The 23,405-nt window shown below is 46.3% G+C and overlaps 3 protein-coding genes across 9 annotated transcripts in view; 2 read left to right on the top strand and 1 right to left on the bottom strand.

Annotated features, from left to right (window-relative positions):
* The window catches only part of MYRF (myelin regulatory factor), a 94,907-nt gene extending 84,818 nt beyond the window's left edge, over nt 1-10,089 (top strand). For 3 of the 5 annotated variants that reach the window (XM_081021896.1, XM_081021895.1, XM_081021899.1), the window contains 9 exons: nt 1,213-1,293; nt 2,872-2,960; nt 3,410-3,583; nt 3,902-4,195; nt 4,693-4,780; nt 5,816-5,890; nt 6,562-6,667; nt 7,998-8,072; nt 8,337-10,089. In XM_081021896.1, the coding sequence (XP_080878022.1) occupies nt 1,213-1,293; nt 2,872-2,960; nt 3,410-3,583; nt 3,902-4,195; nt 4,693-4,780; nt 5,816-5,890; nt 6,562-6,667; nt 7,998-8,072; nt 8,337-8,423 (1,069 nt within the window). In that variant the 3' untranslated portion in view covers nt 8,424-10,089. The remainder of the gene's footprint in view (nt 1-1,212; nt 1,294-2,871; nt 2,961-3,409; nt 3,584-3,901; nt 4,196-4,692; nt 4,781-5,815; nt 5,891-6,561; nt 6,668-7,997; nt 8,073-8,336) is intronic. The other 2 variants (XM_081021897.1, XM_081021898.1) reach the window with 1 other exon arrangement.
* Nucleotides 10,090-16,291: 6,202 nt separating this feature from the next.
* On the bottom strand, nt 16,292-19,560 carry TMEM258 (transmembrane protein 258). The gene is made up of 4 exons (XM_081003116.1): nt 19,387-19,560; nt 18,868-18,977; nt 17,820-17,967; nt 16,292-16,434 (listed from the first exon to the last, which is right to left on the bottom strand). Exons 1-3 carry the CDS (start codon nt 19,543-19,545, stop codon nt 17,841-17,843), a joined length of 396 nt encoding a protein of 131 aa, XP_080859242.1. The 5' UTR covers nt 19,546-19,560; the 3' UTR covers nt 16,292-16,434; nt 17,820-17,840.
* An 85-nt stretch (nt 19,561-19,645) lies between these two features.
* Nucleotides 19,646-23,196, top strand: FEN1 (flap structure-specific endonuclease 1). Of its 3 annotated transcripts, none has more exons than XM_081003095.1 (2): nt 19,646-19,785; nt 21,606-23,196. In XM_081003095.1, the coding sequence occupies exon 2, from the start codon at nt 21,670-21,672 to the stop codon at nt 22,816-22,818; it is 1,149 nt and encodes a 382-aa protein (XP_080859221.1). In that variant the 5' UTR covers nt 19,646-19,785; nt 21,606-21,669; the 3' UTR covers nt 22,819-23,196. The 3 variants fall into 3 exon arrangements, with proteins under 3 accessions (XP_080859221.1, XP_080859223.1, XP_080859222.1); XM_081003097.1 differs by lacking the exon at nt 19,646-19,785 and adding an exon at nt 19,873-20,029; XM_081003096.1 differs by lacking the exon at nt 19,646-19,785 and adding an exon at nt 19,873-20,107.
* The last annotated feature ends 209 nt before the right edge of the window (nt 23,197-23,405 follow it).

The following is a 23,405-nucleotide window of genomic DNA, read 5'->3' as shown; positions in this document are numbered from 1 at the left end:
TCCTAAGTAGGAAAGTGCACAATCATGAAAGAAACCTTCAAACCAGAAGAGCGCTAGAAGATCAGATATGGAAAAGAGTGTAAGAAGGTGTTGAGAAGACCAGATATGTTATCTAGAGGGGGGAGGGTGTCTTAAAGAATCTCTAATACAGCTGGGGTTTGGGGCTGTCAGCTTGGTAAAGAAAAGGAGCACCTTATAATAAACACTGCCCAGGAGATGAGTGAAACGGAATACATCAAAGCTGTTTCTTGGAAATATAGTCCCTGAGGAATTTTTTTATTTATTGTGATTTATGGATGTGGCCCCGAGGGAATTTATTTATTTATTGTCCCTAAGGGAAATCTCTTTATTTAGGACTGGTTTCAGCTACCCCATTCTACTAACAGAAGCCAGGGCAAGGACCCCCCAGCAGTGCAATGAGACTTTTCCCCGCTTGCACTCCCCCATGCCCCTCAAGATCCACTTGGGAGGGTGGGGAGAACCCCCAATGAGTTTTCTGGCTGAGTGGACATTTGAACCCTGGTCTCCCAGGTCCTAGTCTGACACTCTATCCACTAAATGGCACTGGCTCTCCCATAACCACAACTTACTGGCATGAATTGAGGGATTCCCAGGAAGTCAGATTCTATGTCAGATCTGCATGGTGAATACACAGAAATACAGAAATATATAGAGATGCATGACTCCAAATATGTGTTGGCTAATTTACAGTAACTGAAGGTCAGAGTCTTGGGGTGGGATTCACCAGTGAGTCCCATCAGCACAAGCCTTATGTGAGGGTGTCTGCTTGCACAACAAGGTTGGCTGGACCCCCAAAACTGGGTCTGGGGGGATTGGGAGAACCCCCAGAACAGTGCTAAAGGAGGAGAAGGGGATTGTTCTGTCCGACAAGCTGCAGTGATTGCGATGACTGGACATTCACCATAGCATGGCATTGAATTCAGCCCATAGGGAATAAGCATTCCAAGCTTCTTTGTCTGTGAGTACCCAGAAGTTTTAGATGGTTCACACCACTGTAGGAATACTTATTCCTAAATAATTGATTGATCTTTCTCTTTCCCTTTTCTACTTGTTTTCCTTTCTTTCCATTTATTTCTCTCCCCACCTCTTTTCTCTGCCCACCCTTCCTCCTCATCCAAATCACCCCTCCTTGTGACTTTTGTTGTCTGTGCCTTTCATCCCTCCCCCCTTTGTTTTCCTGTTGCCTTGCAGTTCTTTTGCTGTGCCGACCACTTGCTTCCTGGCTCTCTTTCGGCACAGGGGTCCTGGCATCCCAGTTGCCCTGTGTCCACGGTATGGTCCTTCTTTTTCTGTATACTGTTGATGTAAATGCTGCATCCTTTCTGATGATGACTTGTGTTTCCATGCCACCCACTCTTCATCTTCTGTGTTTTTCTTTTTCTTTTTAAAGCTGCCTATATTTTAGTACTCCTCCTCCTAAACAGAGCAGGGAGACAGACAGACAGAGAGAGAGAGAGAGAGAGAGAGAGAGAGAGAGAATGTAAGAGCTCAGCTGGAGCAAGTGGAAGACCTATCTAGTCCAGCATTTGGTTCTCACAGGGGCTAACCAGATGCCTAACTAGAAGTGCCACAGGCAGGACCTGAGTGCAACAGCACTCCCACACTTGTGGTACCCAGCAACTGTCTCTGACACTGAAGGTAGCACATAGCCACTGATATCCCCCACAAATGTGTCTAATCCCCCTTTAAAAGCATGCAAGTTGGTGGCTGTCACTACATCTTTTGGTAATGGATTTCATTGTGTAGCTCTGGGCTGGGTGAAGAAGCCCTTTCTTCTACACCTTCCAACATTCCATTTCCTTGGATGACCCGAGGCTCTAGCATTATGCGAGAGGGAGAAAAATGTTTCTCTATCCACTTTTCCCACACCGTGCATAATTTCATACACTTGCATCCTCTTTGACTTGCCTTTTTTCTAAACCAGAATGTCGCAGATGTTGTGACCTTTCCACACAGGGAAGTTACTCCTGTCCCTTCTTCATTTCACTGTTTGAATGAACATTCTGGAGCCAAGCAGGGCAATGAAATTTAGGCTGAGAGGGAGCCACTTGGGTGGTGCAGTACCTAAGCTGGGAATTAGGCAGCTGAAAGCACAATCCTAACCATGTTTCATCAGAAGTAAGCCCCCTTTTCAAATTTCATTGGAATTGAATGGCATTTCCCAACCCCACCCTCACCCTGGAAACAATTTTGTTGTTGCTGCTGTTGCCCAAAACTCTCACAGCATGAAGTCTACATAGCAGCCAGCACTGCAGCAGATAGCTAACCTGCCTCACCAGTGAGGGAAAAGAAAGGCCTAAGGCTTTCCTTCCTGTGCATCAGCATAGGGAACAAGTCCTCAGGTTGTGGATGGAAGAATGTCTGTACTTGCAGAATGCAGTTTACAACTACATATAGATACAGCTGGGGGGGGGATGACATCTATAGGCACATAAGGTGGAAATAGTGCTTCTTCAATTGAGATGGACTAGAGAGAGATCAGGGCCCTGGTCAGAAGCCATTTGTCAGATTCTGAACTTCTCTTTCCGTCTCAGCTTTGGGCATTTGCCATCCCTGGAGTAGACTGTCGAGATGGGAGGGTTGTAATAGATACCTGGCAGCAATTTTAGGCTTTGCCTGATCTGTTCACCCATTGACACTTTGTCAGGGTGTCCTCCTTTTCCCATCCTGCTTTCTGTCTTGCTTTCCCCTCCCTGTCCTCCTTTCTACAGCCTGTTTGCACCCTTCCGTTCCAAACCTTGATGTTCAGCTGCCTCATTAATCCAACTCTTTCTGTTAGCACACATACCATTTTTTCAATATATATGTAAAGACTTCAAGTGACATTCCCCCCCCCCCCTTGCATTCTAGGTCCAGTCAGAACATTGATAAGAATCAGATTATGTTTTCTACTGCTGCCTCATCAAACACACCTGATGATGCTTCCCTTAAACAGCATGGTAGGTACCAGTTGTGGCTGTCTCTGTGAAAATGTCTCCCAGGCTAAGCCAGTCAGGTGTTCAGCTGGAAAGTCAGGCGTGGGGAACGTGGCTGGTCCCTCTTGTGTGTTCACATGATGGGCAGGTTGATCTACCATTTCACCCAAGAAGCAGCTGTCCCCCTACTGCAGTAAGCTTCATTTTTAAAGATAATCAGCACTACACATCATGGGCAGCTTCTGCTCACTATTAATGGCGAGGGCCAATGTAATACATGCCATCTGATAATGGACAAACTCAGTCCATGTGCATGCAGAAGGCCTATATTGAAATAAATAAAGTGGTTGCATGAACCAGGCCTTACAATGCAAGAGGTTATTGTGTGTTGCTCTGTCTCTTTGTCATTTTACTCTGACCTACATAGAACTGGTGCTGGTATTTTTTCATTATTATTATTATTATTCCTACAGCCACAACACATGTGCCTGAATCGCTCTATGACTTGCCTGCCCATAGCATATTAGTCTGTTTCGACCCGCCTTGTTTCTCCATGTGCTGTTCTCCTTTTCTGAACACCATTCCAAACAACGTATCTTCTGATGCAGCTTCTGAGACTACCACCCCAGCCACCAACAACCGGACAGGTAAACGCTATTCTGTCTTGAACACACAATTCAGCTTAGCAATAAAGCATTTCCGCTCGCCTGACAGAATGCTGTCCCCTTTCCTCCCCCGTGTGCTTCCACATGGAAGGTTCAACTAACTCCTATACCTTTATCTGATTTGCATTGGATTGTTTCCAGAAGTTTGCACTTCCTGAACATATAAGGTACAATGATAACTTAATGTTGGGAGGGTAAGTATAAGTTTGGTGTATGGAGAAAAAGTAGTGAGGATTCTTGCCCTTACATCAGTTTCAAAGCGCAAACCATAATTCTTTTCTCATTGCTCTACCTTCACAGATCAAAGCCTCATGTCACTGCTGCCAGTGACCAACATCAAAGCTAAATCGAGGGGAATCACTGGCAAGGTGACTTCCCATACAAAGTGGCCAAAGACCTCTGAGAGATCACGGGGCTTCAGCAGCCCCAATGCCAGCCCATCCTCCCCCTTCACCCACATCCAAGGCAAGTCCAAATACATCTCCAACCTCCCAACACGCAACAGCTTCTCCCCTGGGCAGACACGGCAGCGGCGCAGCACCATCAGCCAGTCAGACTCCGAGGAGCCCAGCACAGGAAGCACCAGCCAGGAGGGTAAGCATCCCCTCTTTTCCTTGTGACTGTTTGCTGTATATTTAGACCTTGACACAGGATCTGAGCACAGCAGCACACTGTGCACCTGCAGTTTCCAGCAACTGGGATACTGCCTCTGACCATGGAGGCAGAGCATAACTAGCGTGGCTAGTAGACATCAATAGCCCTGTCCTCCATGAATTTGTCTAATTCTCTTTTAAAGCCACGCAGGTTGGTGGCCATCTTTGCCTCCACTTCATGACCTTAGAAATCCCTTCCAGCATTGTTCCCTAGCCTGGTGCCTTCCATAGGTTCTTGGACTCCCAGTTCTCAGGAACCCCAGCAGCTGGTCAGGGATGGTGGGAGTTGTAGCCCAGCAACATCTGGAGGGCACCAGATGGACAAGACTGTATTATATAGCCTTAGGAGCTCTGATGGTTCTCCAAACACCCATGACTTGGCTTTGCCTGCCATGTAGAATAACTTTCTTCCCTGTATGGATGATTTCCCCCTTGCAGGAAAAGCTCCTGTTCTCCAGTCCATATCACTTGTAGAGAGCAACGTGGTCATCACGCCTCAGGCCTGTGCTGCTGGTGATGAATGCAGGTGGGTGAAGTGCTGTCCTGCCATAACCTTTGTTAGGCCAAGTTCTCAGGAGACTGGGCTTCTCCTAGGGGGGGAATGCAGGCAGCTGATAAATGAACAAGTCAGGATTTCCCCATGCATTATCTTTATTGTCACGCCAAGACCACTTGCGTAAGCTGGTTTTGTGTTTAGTGATGGAATCATTATTGGATGTGGGTTCATGTAAAGGAACAGCGGGGAAGTTTGGACACAGGCAGAAGGCCACGTTGAGGTGGAATGCTTCTGACCGGAATCCTCAAGTTGCTGTGAGAGAGAGACTGTGGATTTACTGGGAAGATATGATCTTGCTGGTAGTGCGCCTGCTTTTCATACAAATGGTCCCAGGTTCAAATCTCTGGTGTTTCTAATTAAAGGTGTCTCTGTTAGCAGGACTAGGAAGAAACTCTGCCTAAAACCTTTAAAGCGGGCGTGGGGGAACTTTCTCAGACGCAGGGCCACTTTCTCTTCTGAGCACACTTTTGCCAGAGGCAAAAGCAGGTGGAACAACTATTGTAAATGTTACCTTTCTACAGTAAGCTGGTTTCTACACACACACACACACCCCTCATCCCCCTCTGTCCTCCCTCCAGGCAACTAATAAATTTTATCAGAGTTCAAGAACACAATCCAGGCAGGCGTGAACACTCACTGAGGGTGTAGAGTTGCACTGTTGAGGGGCATGAACAAGGGAGAAAGGGATGTGGCATGGGGAGAGTCACAGGGGCCAGATAGAATGGCTTGTGGCCCCCAGGTCAGAGGTTCTCCACTCCTGCTTTAGAGAGTCCCTGCCCTCTCAAGAGCAAGCAATACTGGACAATGCTGGATGGTACAATGGCCTTCCACAGCCTAAGGCTGTTCTCCCAGCTGGGGTCCAGCATGATATAACTCCCCAGGGATTGCATTGGATTATGAGCTGGAGGAGTCGGCGTGGCCTGGTTCCAATGGGGAGGGATACAGCTACCACATCTAGAGGCGGCTGCTACATGTTATGCTGTCGTTTTCTGTCTCTGCATATAGGACGGGGAACATCACATACCGCATCCCCATCAGCAAGTTTACTTCGGTGAACACAAATCTTACTCTGGAGATGAAGTGAGTAAGAATTCCAGGGAAGACAAGGGGCTCTGGGGAGGGGTGCAGCCTCAAGTGACATTGCAACGGTCAGCAGCCAGCTGAATATCAGGTGGGAGTTGTGAGCAAGAAGGACTCCATCATGGTCTCCGAACTGTAGATGGAGAAAGCAGAAGAACCCACAAGCAAGGAACTTCTGTCTGCTGTGTGTTCATCTGTCTCTTTCTTTTCACGTCTTTCACGGCCCTGAACCATGGTGAAGACAGAGGCAGGACAAAGGAGAAGGGCTTTAGCTCAGTGGCAGAGGGATATGCACATTGTTCCGCCTTTTGGTTGTTTTGAGGTGCTTGCACTATAGGGTAACAACAATGAGATTTTAAAAAAGAAAAGTAAAACTGGTACCACCGTGGTATGAAATTTTAGGAGGAAATTACGGGGCATGTACCTATTGTAAATGAAGCAGTATGACCGCCGCAATTTTTTTGCAGGCGCAAATGGTATTTTAGGTGCAATCATGTATAACCACTCCAATAGCACAATGAGCATGAATTATGATGAATGCTCAATTAAAAAGGGTGTCTTTAAAGGTGCTGCAGGTGAGAGTACCAAAGTATGACAATGTCGCGTATCAAAACTGCTTACCTTGTTGCCTCCACTAAACATCCTCCTCTGCCCTTTCCTCTCTCTCCCAGCGCCTCCTCTGCTGTGTCTGGCTATTTTTGTGGTTTTGCCTCCAGCAACCCATGTCAGCACAACACTGTGAACGCGGACAGCTTCTCTGATGCAGCAGGCACCCAGGTAGGACTACGAAGTATCATGGCTGGCAGGTGCTTGCCAGTTGCACCCCTAAGTTGCTGCTTGTAATAGAAAAGGAAACTGGTGTATTTAGTTTCTGCACACTGTTGGGTGAATGCCCTTTGGATCCTCTTTAAGGCCGCAATCCTCTACTCACTGAACTGTGAGTAAGGCCCACTGAATTTCTGTATGTATAGTATTGTGCTGTAAAGGAGAGAGGTAGAAAGAGGCACACCTGTCAAGGTTGTATGTGAAGGCTTTCCTGGGAGATAAAAATGCATAAACATACATAAGTAAACCATCTTCATAACAGGTCATCATTGGCTTGTTCAGCTATTTAGTGCTTGGCATATGGTCTACATTTTTAACCACATGTTTTTCAGAATAAGTGTTGTCTCTTATTTCAGAACAAATCTGGGGCAAACAGCATTTGACCTTAACTGCATGTTTCTGTCACGCCCTTGAGTGCAGGTCTTCACCTCCACCCAATTGCTGGCATGGGGAGCAAAGAACTGAAATAGCCCTACCGCTATGTAGAACCCTGATATAATAATAATAATAATAATAATAATAATAATAATAATAATAATATATTTATACCCCACCCATTGGGTGGCACTGTGGGTTAAACCACAGAGCCTAGGACTTGCCGATCAGAAGGTCGGCGGTTTGAATCCCCGCGACGGGGTGAGCTCCCGTTGCTCGGTCCCTGCTCCTGCCAACCTAGCAGTTTGAAAGCATGTCAAAGTGCAAGTAGATAAATAGGTACCACTCCGGCGGGAAGGTAAACGGTGTTTCCGTGTGCTGCTCTGGTTCGCCAGAAGCGGCTTAGTCATGCTGGCCACATGACCCGGAAGTTGTACACCAGCTCCCTCGGCCAATAAAGCGAGATGAGCGCCACAACCCCAGAGTCGGTCATGACTGGACCTGATGGTCAGGGGTCCCTTTACCTTTACCCCACCCATCTGGCTGAGTTTCCCAGATTACCACCATTATTTGTGGGAAAAAGCCCACACAAGGGCAGAACTACACAGTTAAGGTCATATGTAGTTTGACCTTCACGGTTCAGTAAGCTGCATTTTCCAGTTCAGTAAGATCTTAATTCTGTGTATCCCCATCCCATATTCTCTGCCCACTCAAACCGTGGCTACAAGAGAGGCACAGCACCTGGCAGTGGTAGGTGGAGTACTGCATCTTGCTGCCTGTTTCTCTCACATCAATTTTCCACTACAAAGAGGGAACAGAGAGCAAGGTGCATTAGCTCTCTCTCTAGCACAGGCAAGAGAAAGAGGTCGTTTTAATCCAGGTATGGTTTCTTTTGCTTCTTCCGTAGGGAGTAACATACCATTGGCCTGTGGTGATGATGCCGTTCCAGGAGTTCACCTATCACTTCCGATTTGCTAAACCTGTGAGTATAAGTACCTGCAATATCCTCTCCCAACATAACAGCCTTTAGATTCATCCTTTAGAGCTGGGGGGGGGGGGGTTAAATATCAAAAGATGACCGAGTCAGAAAATTTAGTCAAACTCCCCTTACCCAAATATCTGAGTGTTTGCACCCAGACACAGGGCCTTGGAGATGCCTCTTGTTGTTGTTGGCTAACCTTTGTTCTTCTGTGACAGTTCCCAGTTCCCTTGAACCTTCTTTTTCTTCCTCCCACTCTCATCACAGGGCCAAGCAAACTGCAGTACTGCTGTGGAGCAGATGGGCTCTCTCTTCACTGACTATTACTTCCAATTCTACTGGCTGTGTGAGTGAGTCTCGGGAGCACCACTGCCCTTGGACTGGAACTGAAATGGGCCCACAAGGCTCATTGGACTGGATGTTCCCTCCTATGAGCCCCCAAGTCCTATCCTGTTGCCTCTGTCATCAGCTGGTGTGGTTCTCCCCCACCCCACCCTGCGGTGGAATATCAACATTAGAATGCCAAACAACTTTGGGGGAACGATGCCACTAGCAAGCAAAACATGGAAATACTGAGGCATCTTTTTCCCCCTTGACATGCCAGATGCTTGTCATTCAGTCCTCCAAAGGCCTTACTTGTTGTAGAGACATTGACATTCCTTCTTTTTCCTCATTTTTACACTGGATTTGAAAGTTCTACACTGGAGCCATGCCTGGGTTCAATGTCTTTGGGCACCTCAGAACTACAAAATACAGTTCAGCTGGGAAGAGATCTCAGCACCCAGAGAGCCAACGAAGTGGCTTTCTTAGACACTGGCGTTTCTCAACGATGACGCTGGGTGTCCTTCTCTAAAGCTGAAACACTGGAATTCTTTCTGTAAAAGGAATATTCTGCCTGGCTGTGTTTGCAAGTCATACACTGGAGTTTCTGACCTTCTGGCTGGCAGCTAGCCTCTTCTCTTTAACTTATGCTCTGCAGAAGTCCTGGTGACACTGGAACACACAAATGACCAGTCGTTTCAAACAGCAGCAACCAATGGAAAAGCAATGGGATTTGCCTCTGGCTTCCCCCCTCCCTCTCTCTCTCGCCATATAGTTACATTCCAGGGAGAGAAGACCTCAGTAACCTCACAAAAACAACTCTCAGGCAGGCTAGTCTTATTCCCAATGTGCCTTTTTTCAGGATTGGATAAATACGCTTCTGAAGAAGCAAGCTCAAATCTACTTGAGGAAAGCAGTGCCTGAGCTTTGCCTCTGGACTGATATAATATGCATTGGCATCCTAGGGCTCCTCCCGAGGCCCATACATTGAGAGCAGCAAAAAATGCCTTTCAGCCCAACAAGCACATGGCACGGCCCTTGCTCAGCAGGAGACCATCCCTGAAGTTGAAGAGGGAGGCCATCAGAAGAGATCTACCCTACACTAAACGTATATCCAGACTGAAAAGTGCTTTGATCCCCAAGGGGTCACTTGTCAGGCAACAAACAGAACATTTTTTTCACTCCAGACCTTAAGCCTCCTTGGCATTCTTAAGAATATTTTGGGTGTATTTTGGGTAACTTACTGTTACAAGGTGTTAACTTGCTAAACCACTGATCTTTCCCCCTCCCCCTCCGCACAAGATCAGCTTGTTTGATTATTGATCCACTTGTCTCTCATAGGAAACCTAAGCGGGCTGTCGCTGGGCACCAGCCTGCGTCCGCATTTTGAATCGGGGAAGCGCAAGGAGTTAAGACAAATGCACAAGCACAACCATCCAGCGTTTCAGGCCTTTAACTTCCAATCAGAGGAAGGAAGGACAGGCCAACTCAGTCAAGCTCTGTTTTTGTTTTTTGTAAAACGGGTTATTTAGATTTCTGTGCAAGAGTGTGAACAGCAACTTAGGGAAGATGAGAGGACAGGGATGGGAAAGATAAGAAGCAAAATGGTTAGCTGCTGGGACTGCTCATATATTCTGAATCAGGTTATCAATCTGCAAATCCACAGATATAAACATACTTGCCTTTGGTTTAATTCTAATGACCAAGCACTGATGGTTTTTAAATCACATTATTGTAAACTGAAAGGAACAACTGTGTTAAGGTAGGAATCCACTTTATGATGGTGGCTGGGTTTATCTCTGTGTTGGTGAAATGTGTATTGGTGCCTGCATTCCTGGATGGATCTGCCATTTTATTAGTAGTAATGAAATTGCCCAGGTAGGCAGGCCCACCCGCCCCCATCCCCCGTTATCACCAGTTTCACATTTGCTGCTCTCAGCTCACATTACAGATTTAATAGTCAACCCCTTTGCCCAGAGAACTCTGGTAACCATAGTTCTGCTTGGGGAGTTCTCACATAAAATTTTCAGCACCCCCAGTAAGCTATGATTCACAGGATTCTTTGAAGGGAGCTGGAACAGTAAAAGTGGCATAAAAGTAATAAAAATGTGTAGATAATGTCTGCAGTGTCTGTTGGTGGCCCAGTGACGGTTGCCACTTTTCCTTACAATGCTGCACATTCCATGAATAGGCATAAGAGGAAATGGCACCTGGCACTGAGGAACTACCATTCATTAGAAGCAGCCGAAAGGGGCACACAGGCATGGGCTGGGGAAGATATTGGAGACCCAGCAGACAGTGGCGTAGCGTGGGGGGTGCAGGGGGGGCTGGGCGCAACATCGGGGGGGGCGCGCTCGCAGTCACAGCTCTCTGCCCCTACTAAAATCCACGGGTTAGGGGGCGCAAATTACTTGCCTTGCCCCGGGTGCTGACAACCCATGCTACGCCACTGCCAGCAGAACAAGGGCACTGATAGCATCTGATAATGGCTGCGGGCTGTCTTTGCAAGGAACAAGGATATGAGAAATGTAGTTGCAATTGCTAGTGCTCACCAGCAGGAGGCACCATTGCTGAACAGAGGGGAAACAAACAGGCACAATAAGAGACTTGGAGTTATATCCCCCTTATTAACGTCTCATTTTGCCCCATCAGTCAGACTGGGTCATGTAATCTGTTAGTGGCATTTAGTGCAGCCAAGGAGGGGTTTCCTCCCTAGTGAAAGAAGTGCAGAAATCTGTTTCGTAGCAATTCTATACTCTTACCTCTTCAGTAAATCCCATTGAATTTGTTGGGACTTACTTCTGGGTAGAGGGGTGTAGGTTTGCACTGTTACTCAATGTTACTTGTGAAAATGTTCTTGCATTGAATGCCAGTAATGCAAAACTGGTTGAAATCTCCCTTGTGAAACAGCCTGTTACTGACAAGCAAGCACTCTTGCTTCTCCTTACAGCCCCTGCTGCTCTCTCCCCCTCCAATGTTCCTCCTAAACAGATCTGCAGTATCTGGGAGCCCCATCTGAAGACCCTTAGAAGTACCACTGCTGTGGGTTCCCCCCACCCACCCTTTCCTCTGCCCCTGCCGCAACTCCAACACACGTCTGGTAGAGCCAACGCGGACGGGGTGGAAAGGGCGATCTTAACCTAAACTTCATTGAATTGCTGTGGAGTCTTAGTCTGCCACACATCTACACACCACCCTCCCAGGATAGAGGCTATTGCCTTTTGCTTTTTAGGTAAGACACACACACACAAACCGCCCCCCCCCTGAGCTATGGGGAGATCTCATTATCCTTCACAAACCTTTGGGAGATCATTGTAATGAGCCAGTGTCAGTGACCGGTATAAGATTTGCTAGAGGAAATGCTTGAGGAAGCTTTGCCCTGCCTACCTGCCACTGATGGGATTCACTTTAACAAAAGCTACCCCTTGGCCTTCTCTCCCGTCAAGACGCACTCCTTGCTGGCCTCGCTTCACAAGTGTTTCTGCCAGGTTGGACTGTGTCCTTGAGCTCTAATAATGCATCTATAATAATAATTTATTATTTATACCCCGCCCATCTGGCCGGGTTTCCCCAGCCACTCTGGGCGGCTCCCAACAGATTAAAAACAGAATAAAACATCAAACATTAAAAACTTCCCTAAACAGGGCTGCCTTCAGAGGTCTTCTAAAAGTCAGATAGTTGTTTATTTCCTTGCCATCTGGTGGGAGGGCATTCCACAGGGTGGGCACCACCACCAAGAAGGCCCTCTGCCTGGTTCCCTGTAACCTCACATCTCGCAGTGAGGGAACCGCCAGAAAGCCCAAGGAGCTGGACCTCAGTATCTGGGCTGAACATTGCGCATGGAGACGCTCCTTCAGGTATCTTGCTTAGCTGGCTGGAAGATAGAGAGGTGTCTGAGTATATATGGAAATTAGCCTACTGTACAAAAGTGAGATCTGCATTGACAGTCATTGCTCTGCTCACTTTTGCATCTGGCCCTGCCTACCATTGGCACATGGCCCACAGAAGTTAATGCAGGCTGAAAAGCCATTCCCCACTCCTGCCTTAATCTCTCCCAAGATTAACTGACAAAGGCATGTGAGACAGGAGGCTTATATAGGACAACATGTGTTTACCATGTGAAAGTACTGTACCTGCAGGGTTATGCAAATACTTCACAGAGACAATGGTGCTACCCAGCTAAATCCACCACAATCTTCTAGTGCTGTTCCTATTGGTCCATGCCTGCTGAGTTATTTGTCGGGGGTCTTTCTTACTTTGTCCACAAAGCATGTGCTTTGATCATCCATGGAGGTTCAGTACCAAAAGACTCTTCACCATGCAGGCATCCAGCAACGCCCCCAGCTAGAGCACAGTTGTTCTTGAGCACGATCGGAGTGTCAAAAAAATGTACTTGGCCGTGGACAATATTCAGATAATTCTTCTCAACTTGGTATTAGAAAGTCAGGATCTTGCAGGGGCTGGCAACGCTCCAATTTTCTAGCAACAAGAGGCTGCTCTTCCTCTCCGTGTTCTGTGGCCCATGTGCCAATTGCCTGTTTTTTCCACGTAGGCTGAATTTTTGATTACTTTTTTTAACTCCAGCAGAATGGGAGCCAAAATGGAGCCTCTCCTCCCGTCACACTTCCCAGCAAAGGGAGAATCTGGTGCTCCACTGGAGGTGCTTGTGCCGGAGCTCCTCCCTGTATCGCCAACCCAAACAGTGTGGGGAGGAGCTGCAGAACAAACATGGCCTTTGGGGCTTCCTAGGACACTCCAGCAGTGGGAAGAAACCACCCTGCAAGAAGCAGCTCATAGAGGAGGAAGGATCTGTTGCTTAATGACTGAGAGGCATCTTAGGCCTGGTGGGTCACTGTTTTAGTGCTCTCCTCCTGAGCAGCAGCAGGAGGCTTAAGCAGACTCCTTTCTACAGACCAGCAATAAGAAGTCTTTAGACTAGTGGTTAAGAAACCGCTGGGTTAAAAACAATCTGGTGAGGACATTCACATTTTGACCGGACTATCCCCTTACCCACTCCTCAGTGCATTAAATGTATAAAACCATTCATCCATAGTTTGTTACCGATCAAGATCAGGGTGAGGGCAGCAGGGACACGGTGACATCAGAAGTAAATTAACCAATCACTTTCTTCTTCTCCTGGTCTTATCAGGTGGCATTGGAGAGAAGGGCTGTGTATGTGTCAAATATTTTCACTGGTACATTCACATCCGTGCTGAGAATCCGATATGCATAATCCTTTGTAACAGTAGCACTCTTTACATTACAGTTTTAATGGTTTTATTGTTTAAAACGGCTACAACTACTTACTTTTATCGATATAGCACTTTTTTTTTTAATCCCAAAGTGCTTCACAGTATTGGGGTGGGCAAGGGGACTACCAGCATTAAAGAGTAGGAGTTCTATAGCAAGGTGTTACTTGCCCATGTTTGAACTGGTATCATAGACATCACCTGGACTGGCCAGCTCAGCATCTTCATGCTACTCGCCTGTCTCGGGAAATGTTCTCCCTACCTGCACCAATTACATACTCTCCCCAAATAGAAGGATGATTAACAACTGGGTGTTTTCCTGCATCTGATGGAGGGAGCTCTTCCAGTGCTTCTGACCTAGGAGGAAATTCTTCTTCCTTAGAACCGGAACATGAAGCCATATCTCTCTAGCCATTTGGGGAGCCAAAAATAAAATCAAGGGTGGATATGGAGCCAGCTTTTAAAGTCTGGCTGTTTCAAGGGGCTGGGAATGAGTTCTCCAAGGAAAATTCATAAGCCTTTTGTCTTTTTGTTGTTGTTTAAAGAAAAAGCTCAAAGCCTGTAAATAAAAGTTTTGTCCCACCACTGTGAGCCTTAAGGAAGATAAAGCACTAATTTGTTTTGTTTTAAATGTTGCTATCACAGCTTTAATCACTGTATATTGCCCTCAATTTCAGAGTCATATCTGTAGTACGTACTATATTAATGAAGTTTTATTGTTATTTTGCTTTGGTGGAGGATATGTGTGGTTGCTTTTCCCCCTACCATCTGCTTTTCTGATCTGTATTTATATTTTGTTTTGGAGTGCTGGTGCCAAGAACTCCTCTACTTCTTGTTTTGCTTACCTAGACCTTTTATTCATAAGAAATGTACCTATAAAAATAAATATATAAGTATACTACTTTGTATCCAAGATTGGCTCATGGCTTCTTCCTCCATCTCACAGAACTGAATTATTACAAGTAATGTTACGGTAGGGGCTCTAAGCAAAGTTTTTTGTGGGTAAAAAGAGAATTTCTGAAGCAAGAAGTGCATTTGTACTACCAGAGTAAGCCCAGTTACATGCACACAAGTCAGCAGACATTTTAGAGAAGAAATATCTGTTTGAGAGTCATACATCGCTATATAAAAAAATCTATGCCTTCAGTATTGGACTACCACTTCCTACAGAAACATTCAGTTAACACAGCTATTTTCAATTTGAACTCAATGCCATTTAGTTATAAGAGCAAAATGCAGTTTTCATTAAGGATTTAGTTAAAACATGGAATTGAGAGAAAGCAATTAACCAGAACTACACTCACTAATCCATGGCTACATGTCTTTTACTAGCCTCGTTTCTGATATACATTCTTAATTACTATAGCCTTGGGATTTTATTTTTATTTTTAAAGCCTGTTGCCAGCTCTTGTAGTTTAAAGGTAGCTCAGAGTCAGTGATGTCCTCAAGTCAGCTTGTTATTTTAGCCTTTGCAGTTTAATGCAATGCAGTAAAAGGAACTGACATCTCTAAAGATTATTCTTTAAACTACAATCTGAGAGGAAAAATCAATATGGAGACAAAACAATAAGTAGTAGGGAGAAGGAGATGATTTATCTATCTGTATTATACACACACACACACAAACACACACACTCTCCACTTTGCACAATTGTATAGACATTACTCATGACACAGACACCTTTATTTAACGGGCTTTCCCCTTAAGCTGAAGAGCCCCAAATATTGTGGCCTGCCCTTTTCTGCATGTTGATCCAGAAGTGGAGCATCTCAGCTCTAGTGCCTACCACAGCTGTGATCCTATGTGCCTTTTTAAATCAGAAATACGTCCCACTGCATTCAGTGGGACTTACTCTGAAATGAGTTTATTTACCTACATGGGAATATGTCCCACTGAACTAAGTAGGATTTACAGTACTTCTGAGTCCATTGGCTCTCTCTCAGTAAAGAACAGAAAGAAGTGAAGAAAAATGAGTGTGGATGCTTTGTGTAGTAAAAGGTAAATGTAAAGAACCTCTGGACAGTTAAGTCCAGTCAAAGGTGTCTATGGGGTGCAGCACTTATCTTCAGGCTGAAGGAGCCGAAGTTTGTCCACAGACAGCTTTCCGGGTCATGTATGACTAAATCACTTCTGGCGCAATGGAACACCATGGCAAGTGCCAGAGCGCATGGAAACACTGTTTACCTTCCCACCACAGTGGTACTTATTTATCTACTTGCACTGGTGTGCTTTTGAACTGTTAGGTTGGCAGAAGCTGGGACAGAGCAACAGGAGCTCAGCAAGCCCAAGAGGCTCAGTGGTTCAGACCACCTGCTCCCCTTTCTGTTTGGTATCCAGCATACTGTGTGTGCAAAAGAAAAAGTTAATTTGTGCTTAAAGGTGGGTTTGAAAGCCTGCTCACAGCAGTGGAAAGTCTGATATGTCAACATTTACAGTCTCATGAAATTCTGACTGTTGTCACAATTGCTTATTTCTTAAAAGTTGAGATAAAATATTCCTTCAGGCATATGATTACTATGTGTCCCCTATATCCATCCTATTCAAAGAGCAATTTCTGTTGCTTTGTACCTTCTCTCCTGTAGCGGGTGTAGGCCTATGGGTCTTCATATACAGCAGAAAAGTGCACCCAAAGAACAAAGAAGAACACAAACTTCAGCTCATCACAGAGTCAGCTTTATTGGTCCGATGTTGCGACCCTGGGCTATAACCATATATCAAGATTATGCAGGCCCAAGCTGCAAAGAGCTGCATTACGTACAAAAATAAAAAAGAGCTTCAGTAAGGCTGCTGGAACCTGAAAGGAAAAACAACAAATGGATCAAACTATTTTCTGAAGTACCCAGGCTATTATAGTTTTCTATATTGCTGTCCGAAACAGAAACATACAAGCAGGGGAGCCAAACAAGGCCTTGACAATTAGAGGGGCTTCTATGCTCCACGTGTCTGGGAAGTTGTCCTCATAATTTGTGCCTTTCATTCTTGCTTTTTAAATTTAGATTGTTGTGACTAACGGTAAGGGGCAGACAAATGCAACTACCTGATACAAAACTGCTCACTATTGCACATGTTGCAGTTCGAAGAGCACTAAGAGAGAGAGGCTCAGCAACTGTATTTTACTGTGCAGATGCCGATAGGTTCACATCATTTTGTTACCTGCTACATCCTTTGTGAAGTAGTTGCAATATGCTACACAAGGCTTTGTCTATATTCACAAGCATGCCTGGTAAAAACTCAGCTTCAGAAAAGCCAGAACTCTACACATTAAAATAGAACTATTAAATAAGCACCAGACAGCCTACTATATGGTGTGTGCACCCTATATCTATATCCTGCTCGGTGACCTGGGGAATACATTTTTCTATAATCTTTCCTCCCACAGAGAACTTTCCATTTCTAAACTTTCATTGTTTTGCAAGACAAATTAGTAACATGATTGTTGGACACAATACTAATCAAATTTGCAGTTTTAAACAGTTGCAAAGCAGCTGCTTCTGGGAAGTATGAATGCACACATAATAATAGAGATCCCTAACATGTCTTTGGATTACTGCAGTCCTTTAGCCAGCCAAAGACAGGCTGAGGGGCCTTAAGAAGCAGTGTGGGTCTTACTGCACTGCCGGCATGGCAACATCTACCCACTGGATACTCCTGAGTAAAGCTCTGCCATAACAGATGTACAGCCAGCGATATTCTGGCAGTTGTGGGAAAAATAAGGCATTGGAGGTGGTGGTAGTAGCGATAGATCTGCAGGATCCAAAGCTCCCTCACTCCTCTGACATGCCTGCAAAACTGGCTCCACACTATCTAGCTCTGGGGCTGGCATAGCTATTTTTCCAACAGGAGGGGGAACTCCTCACCACCACCTGCCCTGCCCATAGCAGCGGTTGTTCTGCCAAAGAACCTGCCCCTGCCCAAAACATGTTTAGCCATGTTTAGTATCTCAAAAATTTTCATTGCCTTCATTTCTCCCCCTTACAATATAAATGATTGTATGGAAGTATGGAAGTCCTAAAACAGTTGCACATTTTCCAACAAAGTGAATACCAAACTGAAACTCTGAATCTTATTTCAATATAACATTTAAACCAAATTAACAATTCAACCCTAATATTTTCTGGGAAATTCCCTCAAATGTGTTCCAAAAAACTCTCATTGTGGAATCAGGTATTAATTTCTTACCTGAGAAAGCTCCTGACTTCGTTACACATAGATTCCAACCCATAGCAGTAAGAAGAGTACTCCAAAGCCCATAAAGAGTGAAGCAACCAGAGAGATGAGCAGTTCCTTGTAAATGTCCCGGGTGTACTTGGTCGAGGTCACTTCATATCTGAAATACTAGTTAAAGTAGTAAACCAGAGACTGAAGAGTGGAGAAAGCCCCAGCAATACACAATGAAAAACCAACACTTTTGCAAAAGGTCATGACATTTTTGTTTAACAGGGTTGTCATCCTCTCAGCTGCTCCAGCATGCAAAAATTAAGCAAGAAAACATAACAGAAAAAAATTCTTGTTTAATTGCAGTGTGACAAACTGCATACAAGGAATAAAATTAATTAAATGAAATTTCAGGAAAAAGATAGCAACTATCCCACAGCATCAGGAACAGTATCAAATAAAGATCTGATGCCATTAAACATCAGTCACCAAATTAGAAGACACTAAATGAAAGAGTTTCCCAGTCCAGACACCAAAATAGGCTCTTTTTTGTGCAACATGGAAATGCCCTTAAGAAAATCACCTGGTGCCAATTTTGCTTTCAGTCTGCTGCCAGACACAGGCATTTTTATTTATCTGAACTTTTAAGAAGCAATAGTAACTTACTGCATAATATTTATAAATCTTTTGCTTAATATTTATGCTGACTTTCTACTCCCCTTCATTTGCTTATATGCATCTTATTACCCTTAGGGTACATCATCCTAATCGTTTTGCTAAACGAAGGCCTAAAAATAATTTAAAACAGTAATGCAGAACCAGCTGCACCCTAGATGCTGTTGGTCACCATCAGCCTCAACCAGCATGGCGAATGGTAAGGGATGGTGGGAGTTTTGTAGTCCAGCAACATATGCTGAGACAGCTTTCCTCACCCTTTTAAAAATAAGCAAAGGTACAAGCACCTCCCCCAGATCTCATTAAAGCTAACCCCACAACCCTGTGGGCAACTGAAACGTGGCTGGTGCAGGCCTCTGGACACTCAGCAGAGCCGCTCTGGGCTGGAAGAGGATACACAAAGAACCAGGCGGTGAAGAACATGCCGATGGCCAGCAGGACCACTGTGAGGTGTGGAAACACAGCCGGGTTCACCGGGCTGGTGTATCTGCTCATTGTCTCCAGCTCCTGACATTGAAAGAAGGAAGGAGAGATTGTTACTAATATTTAAAGCACGCACACAGATAAAGAACCTGCGTTGGCCTCCATCTCCCATCAGCCCCTTCCAGCATGGCTAAAGGGCTGGGAATGATGGGAGATGCAGTCCATCAAAACACCTGGAGGGCAACAGGTTCCCCAACCCCGACTTTAAGGAGACATCTAGGCGAGGGAACAGAGGAGGTGGGAATAGAAACACCATTTATTTATTTCTCCCTCCCTCCCTCTCTTCTGCATTGAAACCGGGCCATTTGCGCCCGCCGACCGCCCCTCCTTGGCTCTCTCGGGATAACCGAGCAGACCCAGCACCGGGAAGGCGCGCAAAGGCTGGCAAAGGGGCGACAGGGGCGGCTCCGCTCCCGCCGGCCCGCTCCCTCACCATGGCTCTATCGGGCGCTTCCCGTGGCTTCTCCTCACAGGTGGCGGAAGGACACGTCTCTTCTTCCGGCGCAGGCTCAGCCCTTTCCCCGCCGGAAGTCCGTCTGTCATCTTCCCCCCCCCCCGACGAAGAAGGAGGCGGAGTAGAGGCCTCACGCATGCACAGCCTGCTGGGAATTGTGGTCCGTCCAGACCTCTGAAGCGGGCCACCAGGAAAAGCCGGTGAGCGCGCGGACTACGTTTCCCAGAAGCCAGCAGGCGCCTCGCCCGCCTTGCCTTCTTTGATGCTCTGAGCGCGGGATTCAGAAGGCGCCAAAAGGGAGGCGCTGATTGGCTTAGCCGAGTCCTCAGCCCGGTCTTCGGTCGCGCGTGGCTGCGAGGGAGCAGGTGGCAGTGGAAGGTACCCCAAATACCAGCCCCTCGCGCGTTCTGCGTGGCTGGGAGGGGGGAGGTGGCGGAGGAAAGGGCCGGCTGGGTGGGAGGGAGCCGCGTTCGCCCTTCCACGCCCTGCCGCGGCCCCAGGCAGAAACCTGCCCCGCAGGCGTGGAAGGGCGAAGGCGGGAGATTGATGCAGCAGCCCCATTACAGTCGGTGCGGGACAGCTGGGCGGGCGGCGTAGGCCGGCTCTCAGGGTCCACTCGGAGGTCAGTCCCACGGAGTTCAGCGGCACTGGCTCCCAGGTTAAATGCCTGCGAGACTGCAGTCCGAGACGGGCGAAACGAGTAAGAGTCATCCGGGTTGGCTGTCTCTTATTTTGCTTACAAGAGGATTTCTGAACCACCAACTGGATTAAAAAAAATGGTGGTGGTGTTGTCATCCCTCTGTCTCGGGAGACAGTGGAAGAGTGTGCGCTGTCGGGGGTGAAGCCAAGCCCTTGGAGAGTTACACCGCCTGCTTTGACCAATATGGGAGATACATTACTGTATTTTAATATTGTGTTGGAATAATAATAATAATAATAATAATAATAATAATAATAATAATAATTTATTATTTATATCCCGCCAATCTGGCTGAGTTTCCCCAGCCACTCTGGGCGGCTTCCAATCAAGTGTTCAAAACAATACAGCATTAAATATTTAAAACTTCCCTAAACAGGGCTGCCTTCAGATGTCTTCTAAAGAGAAGATAGCTGCTTATTTCCTTCACATCTGAAGGGAGGGCATTCCACAGGGCGGGCGCCACTACTGAGAAGGCCCTCTGTCTGGTTCCCTGTAACCTCACTGCTCGCAATGAGGGAACTGCCAGAAGGCCCTCGGTGCTGGATCTCAGTGCTGGATCTCGGTGCTGGATCTCACAGGACCGAGGCCGTTTAGGGCTTTAAAGGTCAGCACCAACACTTTGAATTGTGCTCGGAAACGTACTGGGAGCCAATGCAGATCTCTCAGGACCGGTGTTATGTGGTCCCGGCGGCCACTCCCAGTCACCAGTCTAGCTGCCGCAGAGTGGCTGGGGAAACCCAGCCAGATGGGCATGGTATAAATAAGAAATTATTATTATTATTATTATTATTATACATGTTTTGTTGCAGCTGGGGCATATGAAGGGGGCAGGGGTTGAACTGCCTGAATGCCCATTGGAAATAATAGGGACCATGAATGCCAGTTGAACAGTGATGTGACTCCATTCAATTAAAGCAAGAGATGGATCCTGAGAGAGAACTAGATGTGTTGCAGCAATAGGCCACATTAACAGTGGGCGGGAAGAAATAATGGCGAATAGCAGTGACAGACCCTTTAATTCTAGTCCCAGATACAGTCAGTCATTCCAGTCCCAGGTTTCATTCCTCAGTTGGTGTGATGTACCTCTGTGTCCCATTTGGTTCCCATGGGGTTCTATGGCAGAATAAGGGTGGCATATAATGTAATTTACATTCCTTTGAGAGGAAGAGCAAGATATAAATTGGAAAAAAAGAATAAATTCCTTACCTTATTTGTAATTTGAACTTCTTTCTCTGGAGTCTGTACATAATTGATTAGTGAGCATAGTTTTTTTAACCTATTTATAGTGTATTGATCGTTTATTACAGTTTTGTTGTATGTTGCCTTGAGGTTTCAGTGTAAAGCAATAAATAAGTTGTTGTTGTTGTTCATCAAAATAATAACCACTACATGGTAATCTTAGATTGGTAGGAAAAATTATATCTTGATCCAACAGCTGAACCTTTTGCTTTCTTGTCATTTTAAATCATCAGTTCATGCCTTCTGTTTTACTTTCTAGGTTTCGCCCGTGTTGTATCATCACAGAAACAGAAGCAGACTGCAACTGGAGCTGAGTTACCAGGATGGGAATCCATGGTTTGGCCAAGCTGATTGCTGATATAGCTCCTGGTGCCATTCGAGAGAATGACATAAAGAGTTACTTTGGCCGGAAGGTGGCCATTGATGCGTCTATGAGTATTTACCAGTTCCTGATTGCTGTAAGGCAGGGAGCTGACATGCTGCAGAATGAAGAAGGCGAGACCACAAGCCACCTGATGGGGATGTTCTACCGCACCATCCGCATGGTGGAAAATGGCATCAAGCCTGTCTATGTCTTTGATGGGAAGCCCCCACAGTTGAAATCGGGGGAACTAGCCAAACGCACCGAGCGCCGAGCTGAAGCGGAGAAGCAGTTGCAAGAGGCCAAAGAGGCAGGTGAGGAGGAAAATGTAGAAAAGTTCAGCAAGAGGTTAGTGAAGGTGACCAAGCAGCACAACGATGAGTGCAAGAAGCTGCTGACCTTGATGGGCATCCCTTACGTTGACGCACCTGGCGAGGCTGAAGCTAGCTGTGCTGCTCTGGTGAAAGCGAGCAAGGTCTATGCAGCTGCTACTGAGGATATGGATTGCTTGACCTTTGGTAGCCCTGTGCTGATGCGGCATCTTACAGCCAGTGAGGCAAAGAAGCTGCCGATTCAGGAATTCCACCTGAACCGCATCCTTCAGGATTTGAGCCTCACGCAGAAGGAGTTTGTGGACCTTTGCATATTGCTGGGCTGCGACTACTGTGAGAGCATCCGCGGCATTGGGCCGAAGCGGGCCGTGGAGCTGATCAAGCAGCACAAGAGCATAGAAAAGATTCTCCAGCAAATAGACGCCAAGAAGTATTCTGTGCCTGAGAACTGGCTGCACAAGGAGGCCCAGCTGCTCTTCCTGGAACCTGAAGTTGTCGACCCCGCAGCTGTGGATCTGAAGTGGAACGAACCAGATGAGGAAGAGCTGGTCAACTTCTTGTGCGGGGAGAAGCAGTTCAACGAAGAAAGAATACGCAACGGGGTCAAGAGGCTGAACAAGAGTCGCCAGGGCAGTACTCAGGGCCGATTAGATGACTTCTTTAAGGTTACTGGCTCCATCACTTCAGCCAAACGCAAAGAGCCAGAACCCAAGGGATCTGCCAGGAAGAAAGCCAGGGGCGGTGGTGCACTAACATCAAAGTTTAAAAGAGGGAAGTAAAATTATTTTCTAGAACTCTGTACCAGTTCCCTTCCACTGCAGATGCTTGGAGCGAAATATATTAAACTACAGTTATAGAGCTTTGGTAATGTACTCTGTAGTGCTCAAAATATGACAGTTATCGTCAGGCCTTGAGCTCAGCTTAAACTGATGCATGGTGGGAGGGACACTGCTCTGACAAAACATCTGACACTGCTAATTGCTGGCCAGAGATCCAGCCAGTCTGAAGGCTTGCCCTGCTCTCGAAGGACCCAGAGGGTGCTGCTCTTGCTGCCTTGATTCCGGTGAACTCCATACATAGTATAGGTCCATCTTTGCTGGGAGTACCATGTTGAGGTGATTTTAGCTTTTGAATTGCATCTTCCAATAAATATTGATTGATTACTACTTCTGTGTAAGCTTGTCAAAATGAAATTGGTGAGACTGAAATAGAGTTGCTAGAACTGTCTGCAGCACAACTCAAGAGTAGGTGGGCCAACAAGAGTTTGCTAAGGGAGCTGTTCTACAACCTGGTCTGTAGTTTAATACTTGTCATATAGGATCTGGCTGCTACTTGCCTGAAATGGCATCTGTCTGGTTTTGACCCT

The sequence above is a fragment of the Podarcis pityusensis genome, assembly GCF_964106645.2.
Source record: "Podarcis pityusensis genome assembly, chromosome: 1".
NCBI classification, from domain to species: Eukaryota; Metazoa; Chordata; class Lepidosauria; order Squamata; family Lacertidae; genus Podarcis; species Podarcis pityusensis.
The sequence above is the reverse complement of the archived record's forward strand: the minus strand, read 5'-3'. Positions and strand labels throughout refer to the sequence as shown.